Below are 12,953 nucleotides of genomic sequence, written 5' to 3' on the forward strand. Positions count from 1 at the left end.
GCAAATGCAAAGTCATTATTTGACTAATATGGGATGTTTTGCCTCTTGCCTATATTCTATTCAAAATGTATTCCCCACATTGAGTTAGCCAAATGTTCTTTTTATAATAATAAAATATTAATGTACTAATATTTTTATCTAATTTATTTTTGTCATATTTTTCATTTCTACTGATCATATGTTAATTAATGATTATATTCTAATATTTTTGTTTTTTAAACAATAAAATAATTCACGAACTTGGTAAATTTATAGAGCCTTTTTCCACATAGAATTGTTTCCATTTGATACAGCAAAAACTGAAATATCTTCACAAGTAGATCTACAAAGTCACAAAATTTCCAAAATCTTTAATGGCAACAACATAAGTAAGAAATTTTTAACACCTAACCCAGTAAATTTTCATCATGCTTTCTCCATTAGTTGTATTAGTGTCAGAATGTTAGACTTGCTTCTCTATCAGCTGTATTCATGACTGTTTCCTCCCGCATGAAATGTGCCTTTTTTAAAGGGAATATGATATATATCTAGCTCACACTATAAATTTATGTGGAAAGAAGTAGGAAAACCAAATTAACTTCTTTGAAGGTAAGAATGGAAAACTGAGTTCAGGACATGAGAAATAAAAATAATATTGGCCAGATATTATTAAAATTAGACTTACCACATTTCCAAAATGTCGGTCCATTGTTTCAACCACAAGATGGATAAACTCCAAAATTGCAAGTTCATTCTACAATATATGAAACAACAAAGGGGAATGAATATCAAGAAAGACATCATTGTAGACATCTAATAATGTATTTGAAATCGGAAAATTTTCCAATAATGTATCTGAAAAAGTTTTTAATTAAGTTTGAACACATAAAGAAGGGCTTTCAAGTCAGCTAACTTCACAATCAATTCATCTATCTACACCAAGACCTCCTCATAACAATGAACTTTCTCTCTCTCTCTCTACACCCTCCACATGGAGTTGAAAACTCTATACCCAACCAAAGCATGTCAATAACACTGGCATTGCATATAAATTAACATTCTTGAGCTTGAGAGGCACATAACATTAGAGGTACCATATAAACTGCTTTTTAACTGAAAATTTGTAGACGAAGAGAAATATCATGAGGAGAATCCATATTCTTTAATTGGAATGATTCACATAAAATTTTCTTTTGTGGCAACAAAAGCTTCATAATGCAGGCAATATCTCAAGATGCATATTAAATAGAGAAACTTACTTCATCATTGTTAACTCTATCTAGGAAAAATAATGATTGTGCTAATGGAGGCAGTATCTAATTGTCAACTTCGACCAACAAAAATAATGATTGTGTTAATTGTCAACTTGTTCTAGAATCGAGCACATGGCTTGTAAACATCCAATTTCATAAGTTAGAACAACGAATAATATCTTTCATTAGAAAACAGAGGAATTATTTAAGTTTACAATCAATCAATCAATGCTACCTCCCTTGTGAAGGTTAGCTTAAGGCCATTGCAAACAAACATGATTAATGCCTCATCTACATACCTTAGAAGACAGATTTTTAGCTGCCTATTTATTATTCTGATATTTGATTTAGAAGATTCTCCTAAGCCATTCAAGATCTCTTATTATGGTTAGTAGATCAAAAGTGAAAATAAGAAAAATCCTTTAAGGTTTTTTTAAGGTTTTTACTTTGAGTAGTGCTTATCTATTGTTGCTCCCATAACAAGGTTGTTGATACCATGCTTGGTGATGAGTTCCAAAATTGTATATTGTGTTTATATTAGGGGTAGGCAAAAACTCTGGCAACTTCGACTTTGGCTGATGTCCACTCCGACTTCAACTCTGGCAGAGTTGGTATATTTAAAATTTGAGTTAGAATCGGAGTTTTTGTATAAAAAATAGTTAGAGTTGAAGTCAGAGTAGATATCCATTTTGACTTCCGAACTCTGACTGATATGTCAAAATAGGAATCAGACTAGCTCTACAAGGTGGGGCAATTAAGACATTATTCCGTCCTACAAAGAAAGAAGAAGCCGCCCTCTTTCGCTCTAAGTTAATTCGGGCTACCACATTGTGTTGTTTTGCTTCTGTTATTGTGGCCACTAGGGGTGTAAAAAAAAAAAACTGGTGAACAAGTAAACAAGATCGGACGAGACCAAATGTTCGGTTTGATTCAAACCGGTAGTGGTTTTATTTCTCTTAAAACTAGTCAAAATCAAAACTAAAAATCGGTCTAGTTTCGATTTTTTTTCTAAAACCGGACTCGTTCATATATATTTTTTAATTTTTTATATTGTATATAATTTTTATATATAGTATATAATTATATATTAAATAGTTTTGTGTTATATGATAAATTACGAATTAATATAATATTAAATTTTAAAATATTATATCACTATAGTTTATTGTATTAATAGTTATACTAATACTATATCACTATATATTATAATATATTATACTAAATATATCATTATAGTCTAAATACAATTATAATATATATTATAATATACTACAATATATTATCACTATGGTATTATATACTATAATATACTACATTATATACATAATATATAATATAGTATATTATATATAGTATAATAGAAAAACTAGACCAAAATCGGTAAAATCAGAAGAACCGATTTAGGCGGTTCTTGAAAATGTAAAATTGGTTCATATTGGTTCGGTCCCAAATTTTATTCAAAACCAAACTAAACCGGCCCAGTTACACTCATAGTGGCCACATTAAGCAACTCCTGGAAATTATTGATGCGGAACCTAGCTACGTAACTCCGAATTTGGGGTTGTAGGCCTTCTTGGAACTTCTGGGCCTACATCTTTTTAGCAGCAATCAGATCCAGAGCGAACCTTCCCAGCACCATGAATTTTGTTGCGTATTGCTCGACTAAAAAATTACCTTATATCAAAGTGGCAAACTCTTGAGCCTTCTGGGTCTTCATTGACTCAGGGAAGAATTGGTTGTCAAATTCTTCCTTGAACCTATCCCAAGTTAGAGCTATGATATTGCTTAATTCCCTTATCAATAGTTTCATTTTGGCATCCCTCTAGATACCAGCTTCTCCTTATAGCAGAGGACCTGCATACTTTACTTTCTATTCTTTTGTATAGTCATAGATCTCAAAGGTCCTATTGAGATCTAGTAGCCACTTGTTGGCCTTCATGGGTCCTTCGATTCCTATGAAATTAGGGTATCTATATATTAGAAATTTTTTGTACAAGCAACCTCAACCTTCCTACCTTTCAACTTGGTCGATATTTCGGCCTGTATAGGTTGAAACGGTCGAAATTCTAACCTGTACGAAACAATGGTATTTTCTGTACCGACTAAACCATGGAAACGAAATATTTCTACCGCACTCGCCAGTAGGGTACGAAATTCTGAATAGTGATGTTATTACCCTTAATGATAGGTGTGGAGATTTATCTAGAGTTCTAACATGATCTAAGAATGATGCAATTGAATAATAAAACAATAAAATTTCATATAAAAAAGTCTAAGAAGATTAAGAAGGAAAATAAAGGTCAAAATATGGTTTAAATATCACTAATCATTAGTAAGTTTATTAATATTCTTAGCTCAAGTTAGAAGCTTGATTATGGAAACTTGGGAGTCCTAAGAGGGTGGGGTACCATTTGGGCTTAAGAAAACCAATGGTACGGTGTATATGGGTTTCAAATAAAATTGTGAAAATGCAAGACAAGGCTTTGGACCTTGTTGGGTTTAAAAGGCCATGGAAGTTGTATTGTTCGTGGGCTTTGGGTGTGAGTTGATAGAACGCATTGGTTCCAGATTTAAGAGATCATGAGAGGCCTCAAAATCCACAAAGATTGGGCTTGAAATGCTTGCCTTATAAAAAATTGGTCATGGGTCAAATTTAACATCAAATTAGGTCCAAAAGGCCTTATGGCTTCCTCACACTTGAGTCAAGCTTTTCAAAGGCTAACCCACAAAGACTTGGGAGCTATTTGGATTGAGAAATTATCTCAATTCATCTCATCATTACAGTTTTTCTAAATTCTCACAAAAAATACAATAAACAATTCAATATTTTCAAATACCAAAACCCATAATAATATTAAAAAATAATATTCTTACAATATTTTATTCAACTCTAAACTTTCATCTAAAATCATCTCATCTCATCTCATTATCCAAACAACTCTTAAACTCTTACAAGACTTGGTTTAAGGTTTTTAAGTCTTGGTCCATAACATTCTAAAGGTTCTAAGGACCTTAAGTGAAGCACAAATAGGCTTGCTTACTAAACCGTTCAATCTTAACACTCAAACTTATCAATTAATGACACTAAGTGCCATAATTTAATAGGTAAAACAAGTCTAACAAAAAAAATATAATAATAATTCTTATGCTAAAAAAAAATATATAATATATATATATATAAAGTCAAAAATTATAAGATTATTCTAAGGGCAATTAAAAATTGATTATAATGGATAATTAGGTGGGGTGTTACACATGGCTCAATGCCAATTAGTAAGATGAGTAGTTAAACATTGGAGAAGCTGACATTTATGTTCGAGGAAAGGACTGGCCAAGGATCCAAGTGATGTGCTCGATGTTGTTGAAATGTTCAAGTCGTTGAGGATCTTCGATTGGCTGGGTCTAACATAGGATATTCAACCCAAGGAGTTAATGTTCATCGGGTGCTAGGTTGCCGAAGACCAACTTCTAGGTTAAGGTTGCCGAAGACCAACTTCTAGGTTAACTAGGATGCTATTACAGGTGCATCTTAGTTGTTGAAGACATTCCCTTTTGAAGACAAATATTAGAGAATGAACAAAATGTTTTCCTAGGAGCATGACCCTAATTAAGCTGTTGAGAGACAAACATGATCATTATGAATGACAACTGTGTTCGAGGGGTTACATGATTCTGAGGACCTGAGGGACTTCACGTTGTTAAGAGATTTGTTGTTGAGGACCTAAGGAACTTCATGTATGTCTTGTTGAAAACCCAAGGAGCTATATGTTTTAAGGTCCCGAGTGACTTTACTGTATATAGGGGCCACTTGTCAAGGACTCGAGGAACCTTAGCTAAGGAGGTTGATATGGTGCCAATGAGCTGAGGATTTTGGTATGGTGACAATGAATTTGGATCCTAGATTAGATGCTACTTGAATTTTAAGGCCTAGTAAGGGAAAGAGATATATGGAGTTGATTTCACAATATATATATTATTATCTAAGTGAATTTCTAAGATAATATTAATTGTTTAAAAATTACTGAAGGACTTATTTCATGCATCTATTTATTTGTCACTTTATACCTTAAAATTTAGATAACAACTTTAAAAACTACGAATTTCAAAAAATTTCAATAAAGGCATCGAATATCTTATCGACTTAAGCATATGCAAGACCAAAGGGTAGGCACATAGGCTTCACAAATTGAAAAGAGAAAAGGTAAAGTCTTCTTCTTCTTGTTCTTCTTCTTTTTCTTCTTCTTTTCTTTTCTCTTATTTATTATTCATTTTTCTGTTTCTTTATAAAAATAAAATAAAAAATTAGAAACATAAGTTTACACACCACATATTATATTTATTTTTTAATTTTTTTTCTTTTACCAAATGTTTAGTATATAAATAATGAGTAGAAGAATTCAATTAGTTTAAGAATAATAAACTCAAAAAAAAAATTTAAAAAAAATGTGTGATGTGTATACTTATATATAGCAAAACTCTTAAAAAAATATGATACAAGAAATAAGAAGAATGCAATGGAGATTTTGCTACCTCAAGGCCAAATAATTTATCTTTTGTTTAACTAGTAATCTCCTTCCTATGGGTCATGAGAGCCACTTGGAATCACTGAATTTTCAGCGTTGAGAGAATCTTACACAAGATGAGACTTTTATTTAGAGAAAATCAAATAAATTGAACTAATGAAGTCAATTATTAAAAAATAAAACTTTTATCTTATTTTATTGTTTTTTTTTTTTTTTTTTTTTGACAAGCCAGATTTATAATTTGTTAGGTGGGGTTACTTTTGGGCCTTTGGCTCTATGTGGCTGCTCTAAAAAAAGAAGAGGGAGAAAATGGGAGATGAAAGAGGCTTCAATTAGGATGCAGATTTCGGAGAAGGGTAGATATAGCATTGACCCAACGCTTTTCGATGTTATCTGAAAGCACGTGGGCTGTGAACAGGCATTGAAGATTATTGATAAAGAAGAGTGATTCTGAGAGCCGAGTTTGGAAATCCCATAAACCGAACCACCGAAGTTCCAACCAACAATAATAGTTGGAGTCACTGACCTGGTTAAGCCTCATTCCCCCCGCTTTTACGGGTCGTTAGATCAATTTTTATTTTTTTACCGCTGTTGGATCCTCCGTAGTTTGTGGCCTTCACGTCACCTTTTTTTCGTCCCATGCCGTGTCTTTAAAGTCTCTTCTCCTCGTTTCTCGAAAGTCGAAATCGCTTCGTTGTTCTCTTTCGTATTCTTAAACACAGGGAGACGGACGGACGGACGGACGGGTAGATAGAGATGGGTTCGTTGGAAGATGAGAGATCGCTCTTGGAAGATGGTCTTTTGCAGGTTCTGTTTTTATATTGGTTTATTTCTCTGTCTTTCGATCGCTCTCTGATTCTGATAGCTGTTCGCATGTCTGAAAACTGTTCCTCTTCGATGATAATTCTTTTTGATTATCTACTCTGGATTGTGGGTCTATTTGTACGAGCAATAAGGAATATTGTACCTGCTCCTATTATGGAAAAATTAATATATTTTTGGAGATTCCTTTTATTCCAAAGTCAATATACTTCTAGCACTTAGGTTTCATGTCTGTCGAATGGATTCTGGTTGAACGTGTTGTTCTTTCGGGATAAGATTAACCCATTGATTTTTTGCTGCTGCCTAAGTTCCCAATTGGGGTGACCCATAACTTTTTCTTTTGGAAGAAGCTGTTGGAAATTTTGAACCTGGCTTCACTTATCAGAAGAAGCTGTTAGAAATTGTGAACCTCGCTTGACTTGGGTTTATATTTTCTTTTGTGGAAAAGATTCTCTAGTTTGTATTGCTTGCGGCTTTGTTTCGAAGTTCATTGAATACTTTTCACTGCGTGTCCCTTTACTTTTGTTATTTTTAATTGTTTTATTTGATAAATGAAGTGGATAAAATAAACCATCATGAGAAAATATCATTTATATATGATATACGTATAAATTCTCATCTTCAAGTTTGAAAGACAAGCCTCAATTTCAAGAACGATATGATACCACTCGAAGCTGAAAATTATGAGCGTTTCTTCCATATATAGGGGAAAAGTTTTAAGCTTCCAATGTGCAATTCTCTTTTAATAAGCTTCCAATTATTTTGCTTCTCTGTTGCTCATCGAAAAATAATTTTTAATATATTGGTTACTCATGTTTAACCTATGCAGCCTTTAGAAATGTTAAAGCTAGATTGTTCATCTTGAAGAGGAAAATTTTGGGTCCAGGGGAGGGATGTTTATTTGACAAATTCTGATAGTTGGAATGGATGGTACTAGGTCATTATATGGGCAACCAATAATGATTCAGCATCTTACTGTGAATCCTCGTTAGTCATTGCTCATATTTGCATTAAGTGTTCTTTTATATTCCATAAACAAGGATCTGTTTATTGAATATATTCAATGCTTCACTGCATTGCTGTTTAGCCTGTTTCTGTTGAACCACTTCGGAAATGCCTAATGCTGTTTCAGTCTGTTTGAACCTCCAAAACTGTTCAAACCCCAATCCAAGCTTCAAACCCAAAAATCTATCCCTTAACCGCAACAAACCACAAGATCCACAAGTTTCCCTATCCTAAAGCCCACCATTGGCATGCAGACAGATTTACCAAATTTGTCCTTTGTTAGCCATGGACAGAATTGGGCAACTTTAGAAGAGACCAAGATGTATGTTGCAAAATGGTTCAACGTGATATATGCTGCACAAGCTACTGAGTCGTAGTTATTTTCAAATGCAAACCTTTGTAGATAGTTTAATAATCGCACCCACTGGTTCAAACTGACATATGCAGCACAAGCTACTGTGTTTGTAGTAGATGTTTGTCTCATGCATTCATCCAACACCTCAAATGTTTATACACTACTTGCATTTTAACAACTCAAACCAAAAACTCATAACTCATTATAACTGCCACAACTTCTCTAGTACTTCATTTATTAGGTTATATGCAGTATCAAATTGGCTATTTACTATCAGTTTAACGTTGCATTCTATATGCTATACTGTATATTAGTCATTTGCTAGGGGCCCTCATAATTTATACTATAGTCCTTATGACTTATGTATTCATACTATCCCGATATCTCCATTTTGTGTTTCTATTTGAATATAGTATGCATTGCCTTACATGCAAACTATATTATTGCTTTGTGCAAATGTTTTTAGGTACTTAACTCATCCAAAGGCCCATGATAATTTTCACATCTCTTTTCTCCTCTTTTATTCTTCTACCTTCTCTTTAAATCTAGTTTGTATTTCTTTTTAATATCTTGTTCTCTTTTTGCTTTTTAAATAAGCCATTCTCATCGCATGAAGAATTTAAATTGTGGCCAGTTAAGTAGCAGTTCTGATATTAAGATGGTGCTTTTCCTAGAGGATATTTGATGATTAATTACCTTTTGAAAATAAAAATTATTTAAAATTCATGGACAACTACTCTTATGTGCCAATTGATAACTTCTAGGAGGTTAACCTGGGTCCAATGATCAGATGATTATCATTCTTACATATACAACACAATATGCCTTTATCTTTCTTTTTTTTAAAAGGAGGATTTCTATTATTAGTTCTCTTCATAAAAGATTTCCTAGTTCTCTTTTAGAAAGGATTTCTTTTTTTATCATATTGAGTGATTACTTCCTAATACTGCATCTTCAGAACGAACGCAGCAGCCAACATACAGGGGATGGCTCGGTCGACTTTCATGGGAAGCCTGTCCTTAAGAAGAATACTGGAAATTGGAGAGCATGCCCGTTCATTCTAGGTGACTCATTGTTTTTGGCATTGCTCTTAACAGTTTAATATTTCAATTAATTAATTCATTTCTTACATTTGTATATCGTTTGAAATACAGGTACTGAAGGTTGTGAACGTCTCGCCTACTATGGGATTGCCACTAATCTTGTTACTTATCTTACCAACAAACTACATGAAGGAAATGTCTCTGCTGCAAGAAATGTTACCACATGGCAAGGGACTTGTTATCTTACACCCCTCATTGGAGCTGTCATAGCAGATGCTTACTGGGGAAGATATTGGACAATTGCAGCTTTTTCCACTATTTATTTCATTGTGAGTATGTTTATCTATTGTTTTACTTTTGAAGTATTTCATTCAATGTAATTGCATGACATATTACACATCTTTAAGTATCCTGTTCTGGATGATTGAGCTTATGACCTCTCACATGTGAGAAAGACAGTCATGATCTTTTGTAGCGTATATGCTTTAAGCTTAGTTGAAAATGTACATAGAGTTTCTGAGGATTAAACAAATGCCAATCTAGCTCTATCTTACTTGAATCAGGATAAGTAAGCATTATGAAATGCCACTTAACACGATTTCTTGAAGGCGGCCTTATTTAATGAATTACACAGATGAAAGTATGTGAAGGATATGAAACAGAAGAATTCTGATTAGCTATGAACATTTCAAAAGATTTGAAATACAACTTTGATGCACTCTGACCTTAAACCCTTTCTCCCATGATTCTTCTTTGACCTTGATAGCTGAAGCTCTAATCAGAAAGGTATTTCTCCATTCCAGCAAGATAACTTTTTAAACAAACCTTCAGTGTATTTTATCATCAGAAGGCATCGATCATTTTTTCCCCTGATGAATGCAATGCTCCGTAAAGAGGTTTTGATGAAGGATGCTGTCTACCATGCAGTTTGTTTCCTTTTCTTGATGGCACTGATTCCTATTCACATCATTTGTAATCAAATGACAAATATATAATTGAAATTTGTAACAGTTAAAGTCATAAACTTTTACACAGGGAATGTGCACATTGACACTTTCAGCAGCTGTTCCTGCACTGATGCCTCCGGAATGTGTGGGGTCTGTATGCCCATCAGCCACTCCAGCTCAGTACGCAGTCTTCTTCTTTGGCCTATATTTGATTGCTTTGGGGACTGGCGGGATCAAACCTTGTGTTTCATCGTTTGGTGCTGATCAATTTGATGATACTGATCCAAGTGAGAGGGTAAAGAAGGGATCCTTCTTTAACTGGTTCTATTTTTCTATTAACATTGGTGCACTTATATCTAGTAGTTTTTTGGTTTGGATTCAAGACAATGCTGGGTGGGGTCTAGGATTTGGCATCCCGGCATTGTTTATGGGCATTGCTATTGCAAGTTTCTTTTCAGGCACTCCTCTTTATAGATTCCAGAAACCTGGGGGAAGTCCTATTACAAGAATGTGCCAGGTTTTTGTTGCATCATTTCGTAAGAGGAATATAGAGGTCCCCAAAGAGAGTAGTCATTTGTATGAAACACAAGACAAATACTCTGCCATTGAAGGAAGTCGGAAACTGGAGCATACTGAAGAATTGAAGTAATCTCTCTTCTATGTTATTCTGACTTTAATCACTTTCCAGTTCTGAGATGTTTTTCTATGCATTATTGGCTTTCTTTGGTCATCGCTGAAGGTAGTTTATTAGCATGTAGATAGATATGCACGGTAAGACATATTGTCAGTTGTTTTGGGCACCCATGAAATGAGACATTTTCTTCCATTTAAATGCAGAAGATAGTCTTGTTGAATTGGTGTCACTGAAATGACTAATAAATAAGATAGAGGCCCCCCGTGTCTTAACTCAAGTGGTAAAAGGATCTGGGGGTGTGTCTAGTCAGTTATATCAGCTATGTTCAACAGAAGCCATTTATCTTTATATGTATATACTCTGTATAGAAACATGTAGGATTGTTTTGGGTGCAACCATAAAATCAATGGAATGATGCATGGTTCAGAAAATTTGCAAGGTCTGTTATGTGTAATTAAGTCTGATTTGCAAAAGATGTAATGGGAAGTAAGTGACTGCCCTTATCAAGCTTAAAGTGCTGACATCTTGTAGATTTATTGAATATTAATCTAGTGCTCTAACAACATCAGTTCATTTCACTGTATCCCTTCCCGAATTTGTCTTTGCAAGAAAGTTCTTCCCCTGACAAATCAAACTACTCTTTCTTCTGCAGGTGCCTTGATAAAGCTGCTGTACCGTCAGATGCAGAGATTAAAAGTGGGGACTTCTCGAATCCATGGATACTTTGCACTGTTACGCAGGTGGAAGAATTGAAGATTTTGATCCGCATGTTTCCAATCTGGGCGACTGGAATAGTCTTTTCTGCTGTTTATGCCCAAATGTCTACAATGTTTGTGGAACAAGGGACGGTGATGGACACAACTCTTGGTTCTTTCACAATTCCTCCAGCCTCACTCTCAAGCTTCGATGTCATCAGTGTCATTTTCTGGGTTCCCATATATGATAGAGTAATCGTCCCGATTGCAAGGAAATTTACTGGCAAGGAGAGGGGCTTCTCAGAGTTACAGCGGATGGGAATTGGTCTTTTTCTCTCTGTCCTATGCATGTCAGCTGCTGCATTGGTAGAGATCAGGAGGTTGCAGATTGCAAATGAACTAGGATTGGTTGACGAAGATGTTGCTGTACCACTCAGTATCTTTTGGCAAATACCCCAATATTTCTTGTTGGGTGCTGCGGAAGTATTTACATTCATAGGGCAGCTTGAGTTCTTCTATGACCAATCTCCTGACGCCATGCGGAGCTTATGCAGTGCATTGTCTCTTTTGACAACTTCACTGGGGAACTATCTGAGTTCTTTGATTCTGACACTAGTAACTTACTTCACAACAAAGGGCGGGAGTGTCGGATGGATTCCGGATAATTTGAACGAGGGTCACCTTGATTATTTCTTCTGGCTTTTAGCCAGTCTCAGCTTCTTAAATATGTTGGTATACATTGTTTGTGCCAGAAAGTACAAACAAAAGAAGGCTTCGTAAGGATTCCAGAAGATGGGTGTCATTATGGAAAATTCTAAAAGGTGGGGTTAAGGCTTTTTCCGCAAGAGGATGATGTAATAGCTATTTCTGGAAAGGATTCTGTAATAAAATGGTCTGTATATAAATCCACGATTAAAATTTCTCTCCAGATTGCATCTGTGTATAATATATTGTGTGGAAACTGTTCAGCAATGATTTGAGCTTCTGTGATTCGCCAGCGTGGTTTGTTTCCAGCTTCTGTATTTGGTCAGCGAGAAACTGTCGTCCTTATAATATGAATGTCCAATGGTGGTAGCTGGAAAGAGGCAGGTGGTCATCGTATTTCATTAAAGTGTATGTGAAGGGCGTGGATACGCACAAAATTCTTAGAAAGTATGGGGTTTTTGGTTTGTAGAGGAAGAGATCGCTGTCTATTCTTACCCACTACCCAATGAAGAGAATTATTATAAATATAAAGAGATTATACAAAAATAAATTCACAAACTAACGTAATTTCACGTAATACGTTAAATTTACTTTATATTAAAAATAATTTTACAATACGACATATTTTATTAAGGTACATTAATTTATAGATTTATTTTTTTTGTAATTTTTTTTTGTAGCTAAAGTATTTCTTCCCAATGAATGAATGACACTCGTGCCTCATTTAGCAACTCTCTAACCTGAATTCATCCATAAATCGAAACGTTTTAGGCTATAGCTCAAGCCTCTATCTACTGCATTCCTTCCCTTCCATGCGGGTTCTGGCCTCCCTCTAGTATCTAACTATGGTTATGTTACAATTGATTAGGAACAAAATGGGCTCACTTTTATTCATCTCTCCTCTACATTTAAGGCGTAATCTACCGGTCTTCTAATTTTTGAGTAACCATTTCATTTCCCTAGAACAGAGGACCAATCAATTAGCAAAATTA

The 12,953-nt window shown here is 34.5% G+C and overlaps 1 protein-coding gene across 1 annotated transcript; it reads left to right on the plus strand.

The window, feature by feature from the left end:
• The first annotated feature begins 6,142 nt into the window (after positions 1-6,142).
• LOC122309955 (protein NRT1/ PTR FAMILY 8.3-like) lies at positions 6,143-12,228 on the plus strand. The gene is made up of 5 exons (XM_043123776.1): positions 6,143-6,562; positions 8,896-9,001; positions 9,092-9,309; positions 10,016-10,572; positions 11,214-12,228. Exons 1-5 carry the CDS (start codon positions 6,512-6,514, stop codon positions 12,034-12,036), a joined length of 1,755 nt encoding a protein of 584 aa, XP_042979710.1. The 5' UTR covers positions 6,143-6,511; the 3' UTR covers positions 12,037-12,228.
• Positions 12,229-12,953: the final 725 nt, after the last annotated feature.

This window comes from Carya illinoinensis, chromosome 5, assembly GCF_018687715.1.
Source record: "Carya illinoinensis cultivar Pawnee chromosome 5, C.illinoinensisPawnee_v1, whole genome shotgun sequence".
Lineage (NCBI taxonomy): Eukaryota > Viridiplantae > Streptophyta > Magnoliopsida > Fagales > Juglandaceae > Carya > Carya illinoinensis.